The sequence below is a fragment of the Pyrgilauda ruficollis genome, unplaced genomic scaffold (genome assembly GCF_017590135.1).
Source record: "Pyrgilauda ruficollis isolate IOZ18807 unplaced genomic scaffold, ASM1759013v1 scaffold9, whole genome shotgun sequence".
Classification (NCBI taxonomy): Eukaryota; Metazoa; Chordata; class Aves; order Passeriformes; family Passeridae; genus Pyrgilauda; species Pyrgilauda ruficollis.
Genome location: NW_024531043.1, coordinates 6,935,609 through 6,953,397, shown reverse-complemented (window position 1 = coordinate 6,953,397; position 17,789 = coordinate 6,935,609). Strand labels below are relative to the sequence as shown.

At 42.3% G+C, this 17,789-nt stretch overlaps 1 protein-coding gene across 1 annotated transcript; it reads left to right on the top strand.

Moving 5' to 3' along the window:
* Positions 1–666: 666 nt before the first annotated feature.
* ANKLE2 (ankyrin repeat and LEM domain containing 2) lies at positions 667–17,527 on the top strand. The gene is made up of 13 exons (XM_041488350.1): positions 667–1,020; positions 4,429–4,860; positions 5,813–6,004; positions 6,795–6,988; positions 7,808–7,996; positions 8,303–8,425; positions 8,759–8,825; positions 9,492–9,673; positions 11,018–11,124; positions 11,975–12,168; positions 12,782–13,463; positions 13,603–13,734; positions 14,470–17,527. Exons 1-13 carry the CDS (start codon positions 759–761, stop codon positions 14,687–14,689), a joined length of 2,976 nt encoding a protein of 991 aa, XP_041344284.1. The 5' UTR covers positions 667–758; the 3' UTR covers positions 14,690–17,527.
* The last annotated feature ends 262 nt before the right edge of the window (positions 17,528–17,789 follow it).

The following is a 17,789-nucleotide window of genomic DNA, read 5'->3' as shown; positions in this document are numbered from 1 at the left end:
CCTGAATTTGTCAGCCTGTGGAATTTGAGTATACAAAATAGAACAATGCAGAAATGTCATCTTCATTCTAATTTAGCCAATTAAAATGACGAGGAGAGAAATTCCTGTACCTTGCTTGCAACACTAAACAGTGTGAATTAAAGTGATACCATTTTCTTTAAGGACAGCACCTTAAACCACCAAGTGACTGCACATAGTACAGGTGCCTGTAGCCCTAAGGTGGGAATGCTGGTTCATATCTGTGCAGGGAATTGTTTTCTTCTCATGCACTAGAGGCCTCCTGCTCCTGGTTTTCCATCTCTCATGGCTCATACGAGACTGCTGCAGCATTTTAAGGTTAATACCCGGACGGAACCTTTCTTCAGCGGCCCCTGAAGTGCCTGTGCGTTCCCGGTCCCCAGGGCTGCTGCAGTTCAAACCTTGCCCGCCTGTGCCGGCCTTGGGCAGCGCCCTCCCCGCCTGCCCGCCCGGTAGCTGCGGCTGCTGCGCGGAGCTCCGCCGCGTGTTCCGCCGGAGCAGCGGCGCCGCGCTCCCCTCGGCCTCCCCCGGCCCTTCCCCGCCCGGGAGCGGCGGCCGAGCGGAGCCGCGGTCACGGTGAGGCCCAGGGAGGCGGCGGAGCGCCGTCAGCGCCGGGCGGAGCCGCCGCCGCGTCTGTTGGGGGGCGGGCGCGGGGCGGAGGAGGTGGAAGCCGCGAGGCCTTGGAGGTACCGTCCCTGAGGGCGTGCGGGCACAGCCGGCGTGCGGCGGGCGGGCCGGGCATGGAGCGGTGGGTCGGGGCCGCCGGGGGCTGGGATTCGCTGTGGGGAGCCGGCTGGGGCCGATGGCCGTGCTGGGAGCTCCTGGCCGCCTGCGCCGTCATCGGCGCCGTGGGCTGGCTGCTGCGGCTGCGGGACAGGAGGCCGGGCGGCCGCCGGGCGGCGGCCGCCATCTCCTCCCCGACCCCCATCGCGTCCCCGGCTCCCCACTCGGCCCCGGCGCCGCTCGCCGCGGGGAGCCAGCGCTGCAGCGGGAGCCGCCCAGGTGAGAGACTCGGGGGAGGCCGGGGAATGGTGCTGCCCCGCGGGGGGCCGGGAGCGGGGAGCGGGCACCGCCCGGGAAGGCCGCGCGGCCCTGCCCGCCTCCCTGCGCGGCCCCAGCGCCCGCGGGCCCCGCCGCGCCCGGCCCCGCCGCCCCGTTCCCCTTCGCGCTTTGTCACGGCCGGGCCTCGGCGGCAGAGGCGGCTCCGCGGCCCTGCTGCTGCTCCTCCCGCATCCCCTCCCGCGCCCTGCCCGGTCCCGGTCTAGACATAGCTGTGCGTTTCTTCTCCCTGAAAAGTTGTCCCTTTTTCCTTCCCTTTTTTCTTTTCCCGTGGCTTATTTCAAGTGTGTTTAGCAGTTCCCTTTCAGCCACGTAGTTCATAACTGGTGGCTCGTTTGCCCGCAGGCGGTACAGACAAATCACCCCATCGCGGAGCCACGGTTGCTCTAACATATGCAAATCCTATCAGCTGAATGCAGCCAAAGACAGGATGTGACTCTCTATTCCTGCCTCGGAAAAAAAAGAAAACACAGCCAAAAAGAGTGCTTTTCTTATATTATTCTTTTATTGAAAGATTTAATGAGAGTAATAGAGTAAAATAATACTGCCATCCTTAGAGAAGTCAGTCGTTCGTTCTGTCTTGGGTCTAGCCTTTATTTTTTTTCGGAAGCAGATTCTGCTGTTTCATTCTGACCCAGTGAGATAAAGGCAAATACAATTCTTACCCATTCTTCCAGGTTTTGATTGATTTGGCAGAACCCTCGAGCATGTTGTTAAAGCAGTTATTCATATTTGCAAAGGTAACTCGCAAGGCCTTACATACTGAACTAGAAGAGGTATCAACCTCCGTGCTGGCTGTGCTCTGGATCATTTGTAGTTATATAATACATTTCACCGTTCAAATAATCTCATTTTGCACCTGCATGTAAGAAACGGTCGGAGGATTGTCTCAAAACAAGCAGTTGCTGTTTCTCGGGTTTGCAAGTCACACATTTTGTTTTGGACAGATTAAAATAGGTAATGAAATTAAAAACCAATAATGCTTTTTTAAGTTAGCTGAAATCTTATTGTCAGAACACAAATGGATTTTGTGAGAGTTCTGTGTTGTCACCCCAACAATGTTTTCCCTATTTCCACACCGAATGCCCTGTAGAAAACTCTTCATACTAACAGCACATCTTCAACCTGATTCTGCCCTTCTGGTCTGCTTTGCCATCTCATTTGATTCAGTTGTGCCAGAGTTGTAATAGACACACAAAATAAATAACTTTTTTTTTAAACAGACAAAATGTTGAGCACTAAAATTTAGGTACCAGCTTCTGTCAAAACATGAGAAAGCAGAGAAATCACTCCCTCACAGCATTTTTTTGCTTAACCACAAGGCAGGGAGGATTTTTGCGTGTTCCTGTCTACTCTCCACACATGAATTATACATATGTACAGGTCTGCTCTTTGCAGAATGATTGTGCTAGTTCTGAACCCTAAAAATAGGAGCATTTCTCAGCTAATTCTTTAAGGCATTAGGTTGACTGCTCAAAGTGTTTCCATTGAGCTGTTTTTGCAGTGAACTTTCTCACCCCTGAGTTTTCATCTTTCTTGTGATTTTACAGTTACGCAGTCTCAAAAGGCAAATCCTTGTAATAGCAAGTTTGGATATTTTAATTTACCTTAGGGGCACATTCCTTGATTAAAACATACTGGTATCAAATTTTATTTAAGATATAGAGGATTAAGAATTGAAAACAAGTAAGAGGATCGTTCATATCTGTTGTTGTAGTCTTGTGGGCAAGTCAGATAATCGAAGCAGTGAGGTTGCTTGGAGGCTCAGGAGTCACAGGGGAGCTACAATACTTTGGGGAAGTGGCTCAGCAGCATCAGCTGTGGCTGTGCTGCTGTTTGGTGGGGTTTTTTAATTGGAAATACTCTCATTTCCCATTGTTTCAGCGAGGTTCCAGTTAGTACTTGTGAAATGTTCAGAGACTGAGGGTATGTTGTTCTCTAACCACAGACATTCAAAATAAGACATTAATAAAAAAGAGACAGCTCTCAAAGGAAATGTCCCTCCAAGGAAACAACCCTCAAACTCACATGACTGTTGACTTGTAATAATTGAAGGACTATTGAAGTTTGCCATTAAGTACATTTTCACAGTGTTTCCTAATACTAGGAATGTATTTGTTCTAACTCAGATTGCAGTGAAACTTAATGCGGTGCTGTATTGATGGCTGCTGAAAGCTATAAAAACTTACTGTGTGCATTTGGCTTTTTTAAACATATGAAAAGTAGTCTTAAGTTTCACTAGCTGAGGATGAAAGCTAAAATTGAAAATAAAGTATTAAAACAGCCATACACCCTGTCCAAAGCAGTACAAGCCCCATGAAGTGGCTCAGCAGTGGAGGAGGGGGCAGTGCAGGGCAGGAGTGAAGGCACTCTGGGGGAATAGCACAGCTGAATCATTCCTGTCTGGAGCTTCCCTTCCTGAGCAGTGTGCCAGGGGAGTCACAGCCTGCCTGCAGGTACATGGCTGCACTACCTGATGAAATAATGTGAAAGCTTCTTACATTTTTGAGCTGCCCAAATCCTGTATTTTTCAGCTGTGTTTTTCAGAGCAAGGAATTTGTGTTGGCATCAGCTTGGTTTCAGTATGTGCTTGCTGACCAATGTGGAAGCTGTCAGTGTGGATTTCATGGAGGGATGTGAGCCTGGGAATTGTATCATAGCAGAGAGAAGGATGTTCCTTTGGAAGTGGAGAAATTCTCCCAGCTTCTGTTTTTTGTTGGAGATCTGAAAAGATCAGTTGTTTTTGTCTTCTGGCTGTTTGCTCTCAAAACAGGCCTGGGAAACAACATGCTGTGTACATATTTCCAGCCTTGCATCACAGCCAGAGAAAGCCTGCCCTGGTTGCTGCATTGTGCTTGTCCCCTAGACTTCTGTCAGCCAGAAAATCCCAAGGAAATACTGGAAATAGTTCTGTGCCTTTAGCTGGAGGTGCAGCCCCTTGTCTTGGGGCTGACTGGTGCTCGTGTCCTTGTATTGCATTGCACAGATAGATTGTGCCTTCTTTCAGGAATCAAATATTTCTCAGCCTGTCATAAATTTTAATGAGTAAATGCTCTAGATTGAATTGTCACTCTAGAAGAAATTGAAAAAGGACTACCAAGAACAAAATGTAAGCTGTAAATATTCTTTTAAGTAGTCGAGAGAGGAGGAAATAAACTTGCTATGGGTCTGGTAGCTTAAAAACATTGAATTGAAAAATATTTTGTCTTCTCTGCACTGCAAGGATCTCTTCAGAAATCCCAGAAATTGCTAAGAGGCATTTTTTTGCCTTGGCTTTAATACCCCATTTAAGTAGCAGAGGAAAAGTTTTGGTTTTTACAATTTTTCTCTTATTTTTTGCCTTTCCTGTAGGTGGAATAACAATGGATACAATATTATCTCGATTAAAGAAGCTCAGCCACGATGAGCTTAGGGAAGAGATTGTGAGAGCAGGACTGAAATGTGGGCCCATTACTGCAACTACAAGGTTTATTTTTGAAAAAAAATTGGCTCAGGCACTGCTGGAGCAGCAAGGAGCATTGGAGGAGGAAGGGTGTGCTGTGTCAGAGGAGGCTGCTGGAAATGTCCCAGTGAATCACAACGGCCATGGAAGTGCTTCTGAGGAGGTAGACTTTGGGTACTGTGTGGGTCTGAACCCTCCAGAAGAAGATGCTGTGACACACATGAACTGTTCAGCTCCAGCCTGTGGTGCTGATTCACAAATCACTGCTCAGACACCATCCAGAGATCCTCCACTATTCTATGGTGTTTGCCCAGTTTATGACGACATACTGGCCAGGAATGGTAAATACTCACTTCCCTTATTTTCAGTGATAGGCATTTTAGTCATGTCTGAGTAGAATTCTTTTATGTAGCAGATGTTCTGAACACCACTGCATTAGTGTTGTAAGCATTGTTTGAAGTATTTCTTTCTTGCTATAAATAGTATTTATTCCGAGGCAAAGAAACAGCAGTTCAAGACATTCCAGGTGTTTGCCATTACAGTTCCTACGTATGAGGATCCTCTGCTCTGTGTAGCTCAGATGAAGAAAATGATTTCTTATTGCTGCTCTTGGACTCATCCTGAGCCTTTAATCCCTCTCAAGAATAAAAAATAATCCTCTAAATAAACAATCAAAAAACTATTTATATTGTCATCAGTTGAAGCTTAAATGATCCCTTCTAAAAGTTTTCACATCTTCCTTTCTGCTCATGACAGGAGTGGAGTAGTGTACAGGATCATTTCCTCTGAGACAGTAGTAAGAATTCTTACTGAGAGAAGGTACATTAAGATATCCTTGTTTGAACAATATCATTTAAAGGAGAAGAAGAAGGATTTGTTTATTATCTAAGATTCTCTGCAGAGATCTTAAAGTTGTGGATCAGTTACAAAGTTGGTCTTTCTGAACAAGGCAGCATCAAAAGCAATGGAGGGTGAATAAGCTCTGAGTTTGCTTTTCCATTTGGAAATTAAATGCTTTGTTGAAGGTGGCCCATCCATTAAAAGGGTGTTGATGGATGGCAATGGCTGAGCCCTGTACAGGGATCACCTGACATTACCTGGAGTGTGTGGGAGGCTTCTACTCAGTTTCCAAGAGACAAGATTGAAAAGGGTTTTTGACCTTTATGTCATGTTTGGAAGAGAAATTATCTGAGACCAAAGCTGGAATGATAGACTTAAGAATTCTGTAATCTGTCTAGGAACTGAAATCTGAGATGATTGAGACAACGTAACTTTGGTGGTTCTTTGTTGCAGAGAGAATACATGTGTATGAAGATAGGAAGGAAGCTCTCCAGGCTGTTAAGATGATTAAGGGTTCCCGTTTTAAAGCTTTTACAAACAGAGAGGATGCTGAGAAATTTGCTAAAGGAATTTGTGATTATTTCCCATCTCCAGGCAAGTCCTCTTTATGTTTGTCTCCAGTGAAAATGGGATCGTTTAACAGAGGTAAGTGGGGAACTTCTCAGTAGATGCAATAGACAGCATTGATTTTTATTTTTTTTTGTGAGAGAAGGAACAACTGCCTTACCAATACACCAATAACAGAAAAAATTCAAAGGTGAAGTACTGAATAAATTGAAGTTTAAAATAACTTAAGTGTAAAAACGTGGAAAATGTTTTAAATGTAAAGTACCATTGTTACTCTTCTAAAGGTGAAATGTAGGTAATGGTCTGCATGGATGCCTTGCTTAGTATTCCGTGGTCATATTTGTTAGGATTCAGTTTTACTCATGGACTTCAGGATTTTCAGGTTTAGTAAGACGCTGATAAAATTGCACAGTAGATTAAAACTGTACTCAATTCTTAAGTAAATTTGTGAGTTCAGAAATAAAATGGTAAGCGCTGATCATATTTCACAGTGTTCCCAGTTGCTAAATTAAAGTGATTTAGGAGTTACAGAACTGCAGAAGCAATTTTATTAATCAGAAAATGGTTGTTTCTTGCTGAATTTTGCTTTTAAATTTGGATGGGAGCAGACTGGTAATTACAAAGTTTACCAGTCCCTATTAATGTCTGAAACAGTTTTACAAGTTGATTCATCATTTTCCTCTCCCTATTACTAACTACTAATGTATTTAAATGTCTTGTTGTTGAGTTCAGTTTCCTTACTCCTGTATATTAAAGATGCCAAATTATTACATAGTTTAGATTAAAGCGTAATTTTCATGGCCTGGGCGTGCAAGTGGTGATCACTGGAAAGAATGTATCTAGAAAGGAGTGATTTGTGTTTTGATAGATGGTTTGTGCTCTCCTGAGAGCGACACTGCAAATAAGGAGAGAGCCAACAGCTACAAAAGCCCACGGACTCAAGATCTCACAGCTAAGCTTCGGAAAGCTGTGGAGAAAGGAGACACAGCAACGTTTTCAGACCTTATTTGGAGTAACCCTCGTTACCTGATCGGGTCAGGAGACAACCCAACGATTGTACAGGTGAAAAACCAGCAACAAAACAGGAGAATCCAGGTTCTGGTTTAGTGATGTAGCTTTTGGGGCCTGAAGGCAGAAGTGGAAAGAGAGATGTTTCCTGCTCCTCCTCCAGGACACCGTGTTCCACCCAGTGCAGTGTTTCTCTGTTCATTGCAGCAGCTGGGGTACTTCTCTGTAAGTCACCCCAAGAGCTCCAGCAGAGCTAAACACTGAGTGTGCAGTTCTTCAGGGGAGGAATAGTTGTGTTCAGTAGTGCAAGGATAGGCTTGTCTTCTTATTCTTTGGTCTCCTCCAAGTAATTGCAATCTTTTTTAAAACAGACTGAATTTAAGGACCAGAGTAGTGCCTAGGCTGTAATTAGGTGTTCCTACAGCATTGCTTACCTAAGCACCTCTGTTAAATTCCAAAATCATGTATAAGGTGCCATATAGCAAACACTGACAATCTTACTTCAACTTGTATCAGACCAGCTTTGTGAAGCTGTTGAAATTTTTTATGTCATATAGCAAAGCAGCAGAATTTTTTGTGTCTATACCCATTTTCCTGCTCTTTATCCAAACTGAACTTCCTACCTCCCTGTATTGTGTAATATCTTAATTTACCTTTTTTGCCACATCCTTTCCTTAAATGAAGGCACTGAGTGCAAGAATAATTTCATTAATTATAAGAGTAATATGGGTGTAAAGATAAGTCTTTACAAAAATACCCACATTAGACTCAGTGTAGGAACCCAAGTATTTTCACAGTTAAATCAGTGACGTCTCTGGGTGTAAGAAAGCTGTTTAAATTGAGGTTCATTCTAATATTGGGGTTTTTTTCCAGGAAGGGTGTAGGTACAATGCCATGCATGTTGCTGCCAAGGAGAATCAGCCTGCTATCTGCCAGTTATTGCTGGACACTCTGGAAAATCCAGAATTTATGCGGCTGATGTACCCAGATGATAACGATGTCATGTTGAAGAAACGCATCCAGTATATTGTTGACCTTTACCTGAACACTCCAGATAAAATGGTAAGATTTGGGGGCTTACCTGTCTTATTGTTGTTGTTATTATTATTATTATTATTACTGTTATTATAACTGGAAAGGGTTATGGATGTGTAAGGGAGACTGAAAGAGAGCAGAAGGGGAGCTGTCCGTGAGTTCTGTGGGTTTTGGTAATCATTATTCTGCACTATGGTGGGAACAGATTTGTTAAGAGCTGATACAATTAGTCATGACATGTATTTACTTTCCTCAGTCTCAAAATTAAATGTGAGGTATTGACTTTATAATCTTTCTAAGTGCATGTGAATTTTTCCCTTTTTCCCACTGCAGTGGTTTGATACTCCATTGCATTTTGCTTGCAAGTTTGGGAATGTGGATGTGGTTAACGTGCTTACCTCACACCCAGCCATTGTAAAAAATCCAAGAAACAAATATGATCAAACTCCAGCAGAAGTAAGTCTCTCCATGTCCACAGCAAACCCAGAAATGTTATCCTGATCAGCATTTTTCATATTCAGACATTACTGACTACCATAGGTAGAAGACTTGTAAGAGTCATAATTAAAGAGTAAATTCTGTATAACATTAAAAATATTTTATGTTGATTGTGTTTTTGGAAAAGTTTTAGAATTTATGGAGTTGGATGTATTTTAGTTGGTCTACTATGAATTAAAAGTACTGGGTGAGATGGGTAGGGGCCAATAATGTGATTGTTCAGGAAGAACACACATTGCAGTGTGCAGTGAGGTTATTATGCTGCCCTAACAAGTACAATTATATTAACAGGTAGTTTGTGAAAGAAGCAAGAACAAATCTGCCGAATTGAAAGAAAAGATAAGAGAATACTTGAAAGGTCTGTATGCAGAGTTTTGTACCATGTCAGGCATGTATTTTGGATGTATCTTGGATGTCTTCTGTTTGCTTTCTGTAGCATTTGAGTTCATAAATGATGCTTCTGTACAGTGCTCTGAAAACCAAAGGGAAATTCTAACACTGAGCAGGGACAGAGAACTTTTTGTCTTTTAAATGACAGTCAGAACTCTTAATGTATGGATCACAAGGTTGCCCTCATGGCTCTGCAATGTAGGCAAAGCCCTGATTCAGTAAGCCTGGGGCAGTGTTCAGTCTAAAAGATTGAACTAAAGAATCTAAAAACCTTTTGCAGGGCAAGAGGTGAATCTGTCATGCTGGGGAGTCCTGTCATTTTATAATTTCCTTGACACAGAACTTTCTCTGTATTGTCATGTGTGTGTTTAGGCATTTGCAGAAGGAGGTTGTGAAAAATGTTAAAGACCCTGAGGGAAGGGCTCCATGGATTATTGCAGGTGTTTGAAAGAGAAGGGAACCTGCACTAAAATGTGATCTGTAACCACTGAAGCAATGAGTCTGAATTACAAGTAGTTTTACAAATGAAGTAAAGTCAGATGGTTCAGTGTACGGGTGCACTGGTAGTGCAGGAAGAAGCAGCAGGCTGATGTAACATGAACTGAATGAGAACACTTTGTATGATTTATTTTAGGTCACTATTATGTCCCACTCCTGAGGGCAGAAGACAATTCCTCAGCTCCGGTCATTGGGGCACCGTGGTCGCCTGACCAGACGGACGATGGCCCCCAGAGAGCTTGGTCCAAATACCCTGGCAGCCCCAAAGACCCAGTGCTGTCCATCAGGGCTTTTGCAGGCCCCATGAGCCCCTCAAAGGTGAGGAGGGAACTCCCTGTGACTCCAGTACCTATGCTTCTTCTTTTTATGGATAAAGAAGATCCCCACAGGGTTCCTTGTGTGATGTAGCTTGCTCCTCGTACAGGTTGTGGCTCTCTCTTTGCTGAGGAGATGGATCTTTCTCCATGGAGAAGCACAGAAACTTAAAAATATTTTTTATTGCTGAAAACAGAAATGTGGTGTAAATAAGAAGAGTAGAAGTTGAGTCAAAAATGGTTTTCTTTTTCCTCTTGAAATGTATTCAAAGAGCACCTCTGGCAAACCTTTCATTTCTTACAGATAATTGCTGTAACTTTCTAACCTGAAGCAAAGCCTTTCAAAGCAGCTATGAATCAATTTTTAAAACCTTGACTGTATCTTTATCTCATTTCTAGAAGTTGCCACTGGATGTTAATCTCTGCTTGTTGAATTAACATCAATATATTTTTCTAGATGGAAAAACTGACAACCAAGTAGTAGGTGTTGGGATGGTTTTGGAAATGTATTGTTTATATAGTGGAAAAGCAAAATCTTCAGTTTTCAGAAGGAATACTTAGATATCTCTTAAATATATTCCATACTTACAGGTGTTTATTTGACTCATTTATTTAATGTGAACGTGCTGCAAATATGACAGCTTTAGAAACAGTGAATAAATACAGTGGAGGACTGATGGTTGCATTCTTTTCTCCTAAATGTTCTTGATCAATTTTCTGTTCAACTGACAGAAATTTAAATACCATTTGTACTCCAAAAAATATTATCTAGATTGTAAACAGTTCATAATTTTGATTGCTAACATGTATTTTTAATGTCTGAATGTAATTCTTAGTCATCGTCGTGATCTTTGTCACATAAAGTGAAGGGCAGGATTTTGTAAAAATTTCCCCTGAGGCATTCCAACTTCAAAATAGACAGCAAGAATTTATTCTAATAATTGTAGCAAGTCTGTACTTTAAAAAATATCCCCTTTGCATCCTAGAAAACAATGACCAGGAAGCATTTGTAATTAAATAGAATGACATGGCAAAATCACAAGACACTTCTGTTTCCTGCTGCACACACATGAAAACCAGGCAGATGTGGTATCTGTGAAGTTGATTTTCAGATGATTGTACATTATGGTCCTTCTCTTTCATGAGCAGTTAAGAGATCAGAGTAACCACCAGTAGTGAAAGGAGTAACTTCAGCTCCAGTGTGAGATTCTTCATAGCTGGAGTTGAGCAGCACTGGTGGACAGCAAACAGCTGAACATCTTCCAGGCCTGCAGGTAGATGTGTAGCCAGCACTGAGTGAGTTCACACTGTGAGGGGTAGTTTTTGAATTTGTTTCTGTTTTTTAAAGGCTGAAGAATTTCGCAGGCTGTGGAAGACTCCACCTCGAGAGAGAGCTGGCTTCTTTCACAATGTCAGGAAATCTGATCTGGAGAGAGGTGTTGAAAGAGTTGGAAGGTATCTAAAAGACTGTCAATACAAAAACTTAATAATAGAGCATGTAAAAGCAAAAGACTGTGCTGAGAGTACAGTTATTACTCACTGCACAATATCTTGGGGCAAAAACTACTGCAGAAATATTTAATGAAATATTTTGCAGTTGGATTTTTACTGTATTTTTGTGTAAATAAGATAGTTAAAATGTGAGACCTGGCTTTCTTAGCTTTGACAATAAAGGTATTTTAGCTGTTATTGATGGTATGTATGGAATGCTTTTCACAGACATTTACTTGCCTTATTTGTCACATCTAAAATTATGCATAGCCTGTTTGTTCTGTGAAAGTGAGGGATTGTTAAAAGAGAGCAGAATGAAAAGATCCTAATACAAATTTGCTGTTTTATAAAAGCTCTATGTGTGTGTATGTCCTTGCAGCTAAAATACCCACTATCAGCAACATATGGAAAAAAACACTTTGTTAAAAGCTGACTGCATTTCATTCTTTAAAATGATCCCTCACTTCCTCCTCCCTCTCCATTCCCAAATAGAAAAAGCTGGTGCATGCAGTATCAGTGGGGATTCTTCTCTGTCTGATGTCTGGATACAGTCAGCTTAAAGATAGCAATGTTTATGCTGCCAACTGTAAAAATAGTAGATGAAATGTGAAAAATGCTCTAGAACAAATGAGGTGATACTATGATTGCTAAGGATGTGTCTGTGCTTTTGCAGACTGTTGGTTGTGGTGGGATTGTGTTGCCTGGTTGCTCGTTTTTGCTCCTGTTTGTAGCTGTTAAAATGTGATCAGAAAAGTTGTTGTCAAACTAATATTTATGTCTTCACAAATGATTCGTTTTATTTTATTTATTGCAGGGAGTTAGCTCATGAACTGGGGTTCCCGTGGGTTGAATACTGGGAATTTCTGGGCTGTTTTGTTGATCTGTCTTCCCAGGAGGGGCTGAGAAAATTAGAAGAGTACCTGAGTCATCGTGAAATGAGCGAAAAGGCTCAGCCAGAAACAGGGGAAAATGAAACCTGCAATAGATATAAAACTCCACATCCCTCTGGTAAGAAAAGGGCAAATGCTGCAAACAATGGGTTGTACCTGGGGAGAAGAGGGACAGAAAAAGCTTGGTGCCCAGGGGGGAAGCAGTATTCACCTGTTGTGGTTGCTGTTATTCATCTGTTAGCCAGAGAGTCTGAGTACAGCATCAAAAAAAGAGCCAACTGTGAATGTAGAAGTGCAGTCTTTATCTTTCATGTGAAGTAGCTTATTTGAGTGTAGCCCCCAAATGAAATCCCTGTAAGAAAACCTCTATCTTCAGTATGTTTTCACTCAGAGCATTTGGGCATTCATCTTAGAGTATAGAATTTTGTAATCCACGGATATGGAATGAATAACATTTTACAAATAAAAGGATAATTATTTACAACTGTGAGTGTGAAAAGACACAAGAAGCAAAACCCAGGAAAACTTTTATACCATAGACCACTGATTGCCATGTGTGTATTTTGCTTTGGTAGCTTTAGTCAGGTTAGTTCATGCTGTTACATAAAGTCAGAGAGGTCTTCAGGAAATAGAGTAAGGCATAAAGATTGTGCATTTTTTCCTAGCCTTATGTAGTTGACATTGTGTTTAAAGTCTTCTTATGTGTTAAGAATTGTTAAAATTGTTTACAGGCAAAAGCAAAAAGTCCTGCAATTCCATTTCTGTTGGAGCATTTTTGGATGAGGATGATGATGACATGAGCTTAGAAGAAATCAAAAACAGACAAAATGCAGCACGAAATATCAGCCCCTCTCTGGTGTCCAAGGAGCCCAGCATTGATGCCATTGGAGATGCTGAGTGTGATATCCTGTCCATGGAGTGTGCAGGAAACATCATAGAGACCTCAGCTCACCCTCGGCACTATGAGAAGGGGGCTGCTGCCAGCAAAAATGGCTTTTGCAGTCCTGTGTCCAGTAAAAGGATCATCAGTGACAGAAAGCAGCTGCATGATGGCTCAGAATGCCTCGTGTCACCTGTTTCCAATCTGATGTCAGAATTTGAAAGCCTGTCATTCCAAGAACAAGAGGTTGCAGGAGTATCTCATAAAGTCACTGCAAAAACTGAGAATGAGGGAATTCTGGACAAGACCTGCTCTGCAGTGTCACTGGCAAGTTCTTCTGAGCCAAGTGTTACAGGAAAACATGGAGAGACCAGGTTAAGGACAGACCACAAAATACCATTAGAAAAGGAAAGAGTGCCCAGAGAATCTGGAATTCAGACTAAGGAGCCACAACAACGTCAAGAACTTTCTTCCCAGAAGTTTCTTTTAAAGACTTCATCCACAAATGACAATTCAAAGTTATTCCTTCTTGGGTAAGAATTGCCTTTTTTAACTCTTACTTGCACAGACAATCTCTTTGCTGATATAAAACCAAGTGTTTTGGAATTGGGGTGTTTCATTGCCTGAACAAATACATGGTTCTCTTTTCATCTAGTTCTGTTTCCATTCTAGGGAGCAGCCCTCAAAGCTGGATGTTGATGTCTTAGCAGCTCTAGAAGGAGCAGAGATTGATCCCCAGAAATTCCCAATGATTTACAAATGGAAACACGCAGTGCAAGCCTACTCCTCATCTGACAGGCAAAGGTATCTGACAGGCAAAGACTGCAAACTCAGTCACAGGAGCTGAAGTGCATTTTTAGCGGGTCAGCTTGAACAGCAGAATTTCAGGCCTTGTTGCCCCCAAACCCCTATTTTAAATTCAGCAGAATTAATCTGTGTTCTGAAGCTAATCACAAAGCCTTTTTTGACTGATGTCTATTGATAAGGAGTTTCCTGGTGCTGCAGTCATGTTCTTTCCATTCTACTGCTGTTCCAAGTAACTTGAGCACGTCCCCACAGACAAATCAGACCTGACTGTTTTCCACTTGGCCAGTGTCTCACTTTGCTGATTTGATATCCTTCAATGGACTCAGCGATAGTTGTGCTGTTGGTTTGTAATTCATCCCTGTTGTTGATGCAGTGCAGGAATGTTGTGTTTGTTGCCTTGTGGTACTTAGATTGTGCTGAGGGATATTAAGGTGAATTCATTATTAGTGTTTTTATTTTTACCCTTTATTACCCCAGTCGAAAAGAATTGTTCATGTGAAGGATGGTGTGTGTCATCGTGGCCATTTTGAAAGAAATTATATCTTACTGATTTGGGCAGCACATCTATATAGAATATTTTGTGCTCTTCCTGTTCCTTCTCTTCTTCCAGACCTGTCTCTTACCAGACAGGACTTTTCTCAGCTGGTGCTTTGCTTCTGAGATTGAGTCTCAGCTCTTCTCATTGTTGCAGTTTCCTCTAAAACGTGTGCAATGACTTCTGGTTTCTTTCAGTTGGCCAAGTCCAGCGCTGAAGGCAAGATTCCAGTCCCAATCCGTGGCTGCTGGCTTTCCAAACGCTTCAGCGTATCCTAGTTCAGGAAGAAACAGTCCCATAGCGGGCAGTCCTGGGAAGCAGGGCGGAGCTGCCTCCTTCCCCCCGGAGCCCGGCAGCCCTGGGCGCTACAGCCCCGCCTGCGTCCTGCGCTACTTTGCAGAGCCTCCTGCCCACTAGAATGCAGCTCCTCATCCTGGGACTTCAGTTCTGTTCTCATTGTTAGTGGAGGAAAAACTACAATGTTACTAAGGTGACATGAGGTTTGTACTCAGCTATTTATTTTTCCTCAATTGAGGACAACTGTATGTTTAAACAATGGAATATATGTCTTAATGCCACATACGAGGTAGATTGTTACTGGTGATAAGCAAGAAGTTTGTGACAGTGCAGTTGTCCAGTAGCTGAATTAACCCTTGTTGCCAGTACCACAGTGGGCTGAACTGTCCTTAGCAATGGTGGTAATTGCTATCACTACTTAACCTCATTGTAATGAACACACAGCCCTCAACTGCCTTTCTTGACCTTGGATAGTTGAGGAAATGCATCATCAGCAAGTAGAATGTGGGAGAGGAGATTGATGGCAGAAAAGTGAAACGCTCTCCTGCTTGCAGGGGAAAAGCCTAAAACATGCCTGGGAATGCAAGGACAACTTTGCAGTGTGGAGCAGGGATGTGAAGCCCTGTGCAGAAGCAGAGAGTGTTTCCAGCCAGCTGGGCTGGGCAGTTGATACCCACACCCACCCTCACCTGTCTGTCCATGTGTGTGTGCACAGATTTGCACAGAGACCCTCGAGTCTCTGCTTGTTCTGAGGCTGTTACAGACACTGAGATCTACTGAGTGCTTTAGAAACAGGGCACTGTAGAAACTGTTGGGATTCCTTTAGTGGTAGTGGGAAGATTTAAGGAAAAGAAAACATTAAAAATTAGCTGGTTATTTTTTTCCCCAGAGAAGCTATTAACACTAGCAGATTTGAATAGTTACTACACAAAAGCACATCAGCAATAATCTCAGCAAATTTACCAGCAAGATACCTTATCTTAATGGTCTGGTTTGTAATATATTAGCATGGTAGCCAGTGGCCCAGGAGGTGGATATTTCCCAGCTGCAAAGAAAGAGGACTAAGGACAAAATATTTTTATGAAATCTGAGCTTTTACTGTGTCTCTAGTGTTGATGTGGTAATGAGTTTTTGTTACAGCAGTCAATAATTTTATTCTGCAGCCTTCTGTAAGAATGACTTGTTGTGACAGCGTGATGCTGAGAATAAGAAAGCTTTTCAAAACTCCAGAGAGTTTTCCGTATCAAGCCTAGTGCTTGTAATGTTGCATGAAAGGCTTCCAGAATCAGCTCTCTAGGTTAAAAAAAAAAAGAAAGAAAAAAGAAAAAAGACCTGTCTACTGTTAGAAGCTAAATCTGATCAGAAAATGAAGTTCTGCAGGGCTGTGCTGGTGAGAAGGGAGGGATTGGGCTGGGCTGGTGCCACGCAGTCAGGGAGAGCTCGGAGCCACCTGGCAGGGCTGGAGGAGAAGGGCTCCGAGCTGACAAAGCCGGCTGGGGGGCAGGAGGGGCCGGCCCGGCCTCCCCCAGGCTCCCACCCCCCCGGGGCCATTCCCGAACCCGGGCTGCTCCCAGGCAGTGACTGTTCTACACAAACTGTGCACCCTCACAGCTTCGAGATTGGTACAAACCTAAACACTGCACTTAATGCTTTTTGCAAGCTCAGTAGTGCCTTTTGTAATATATTTTTTTAATTAAATTTTTTGTTCTTTTAGAAGTTTTTAAAAAAAAAGTGGCATCCACTTACTATGGGCAGATAAAATACAGTTTTCCTCTGGGCTTTCTGAACAGGATGTCTTTTAATGTCTCTAAGTTGGATTATTTGGTGCGATAGCTCTCCACGGGGGGAGAGACTCCTCTTTTAGAAATTATTCTTTAAAAAAGGCTTATTTTGCTCTTTTCTTAAAATCAAACTTAGTTCCATGGAGCTGGACATTAGGAAGAGCTACTTTTCATAAATTCCTCTCATTCAGTCATATTCCAGACAAGTACCAGGGGCCTGGGGGGTGTCATACTTTAGGAAACATGTTTAAAAAAACCCAGAACCAAAAACATAACCTTCTGTTACTAAGTATATTAACTGACTCTTTTCATAAGGGTTTTTTGGTTTTTTTTTACATTTTCTATTTTTATGTAGCAGGCTCCATGGTCTCAAAATATTTTAAGATCCCACATACATACAATTTTACTCACATACATACAATTTTACTCCAAAGGTTTTGAGATTGGTTTTTTGCTGGGTGGTAGGGTTTTTCAATAATTTAATGTAAGTTATGTCTTTATCATTCTGGAGAAATTGATCAGCTGCTGTAATTGCCTAAGACCATGTTAGAGCCAAGCTGCTGGGGTAAGTTGCTGTGGGGGCAGCTGCTGTTCTCCACCCTGGTCCTTCAGAGCTGTGGTACAGCAGCGTTGCCCCTTTTGCTAAGAGTTTGTTACTGAGCCAGGAGACTGACTAACATTCTTGTTCATTGTCCTTTTTACTTTTATTATGCTTTGCTTTATTTTTTTAATATTTAAATGTTACTGGTATGTACATGTAGCCAGGCACCACCCACACCCACCCACACACCCACCACACCCTTGCCTTTCACTTTGTAATGTTGTTTTGGTTCAGTCAGGAGAGTATTTTTTTAACTGTGTTATATAATGTGCATTAGTCCAGCTGTACTTCACTTAAGAGGTCATTTTTCTAACAATGTGTTACTTCAGCTATGAGAGAAATAGCAATTTATGCAGCAATTTGATAATCTGTGATTTTGTGAAGAAAGCCCTTCAACACTGAGCCTGTGGAGACACTTTAAATCAGAGTGATAGTGCTTGAATTGTGTTTTCTTGGCCAAAAGTTCACTTTTAAAGGTGCAAAATAGCTGTGTTTTTTGTTGGTTGTTTTTTAATTAGCAAAGTGTCATGTTAAAAATACAGAAGTACCCCACTTTCTATTAAAATCAAATGAATAGCTGAAAGTGTCACCCTGTGTTCAATATGGGATGTGGGGAGAAGGAGCTGGGCATGACAGGGCAACCCCCTGGCTTGTCCAGGCCTTGCTTGTACAATAGCTGCAGCTTTTGTGCGTGTGCACAGTGACAATGGACTACACCACCAAGACTTAAGACAGTGTTGAAGAGACAAGAACTCAGACAGTGGTAAAAAAGACATAATTTTAAATTTCACACTTTCCACCCCCACCTTGAGTGTCACCAAAACTATTGTTAATTTCT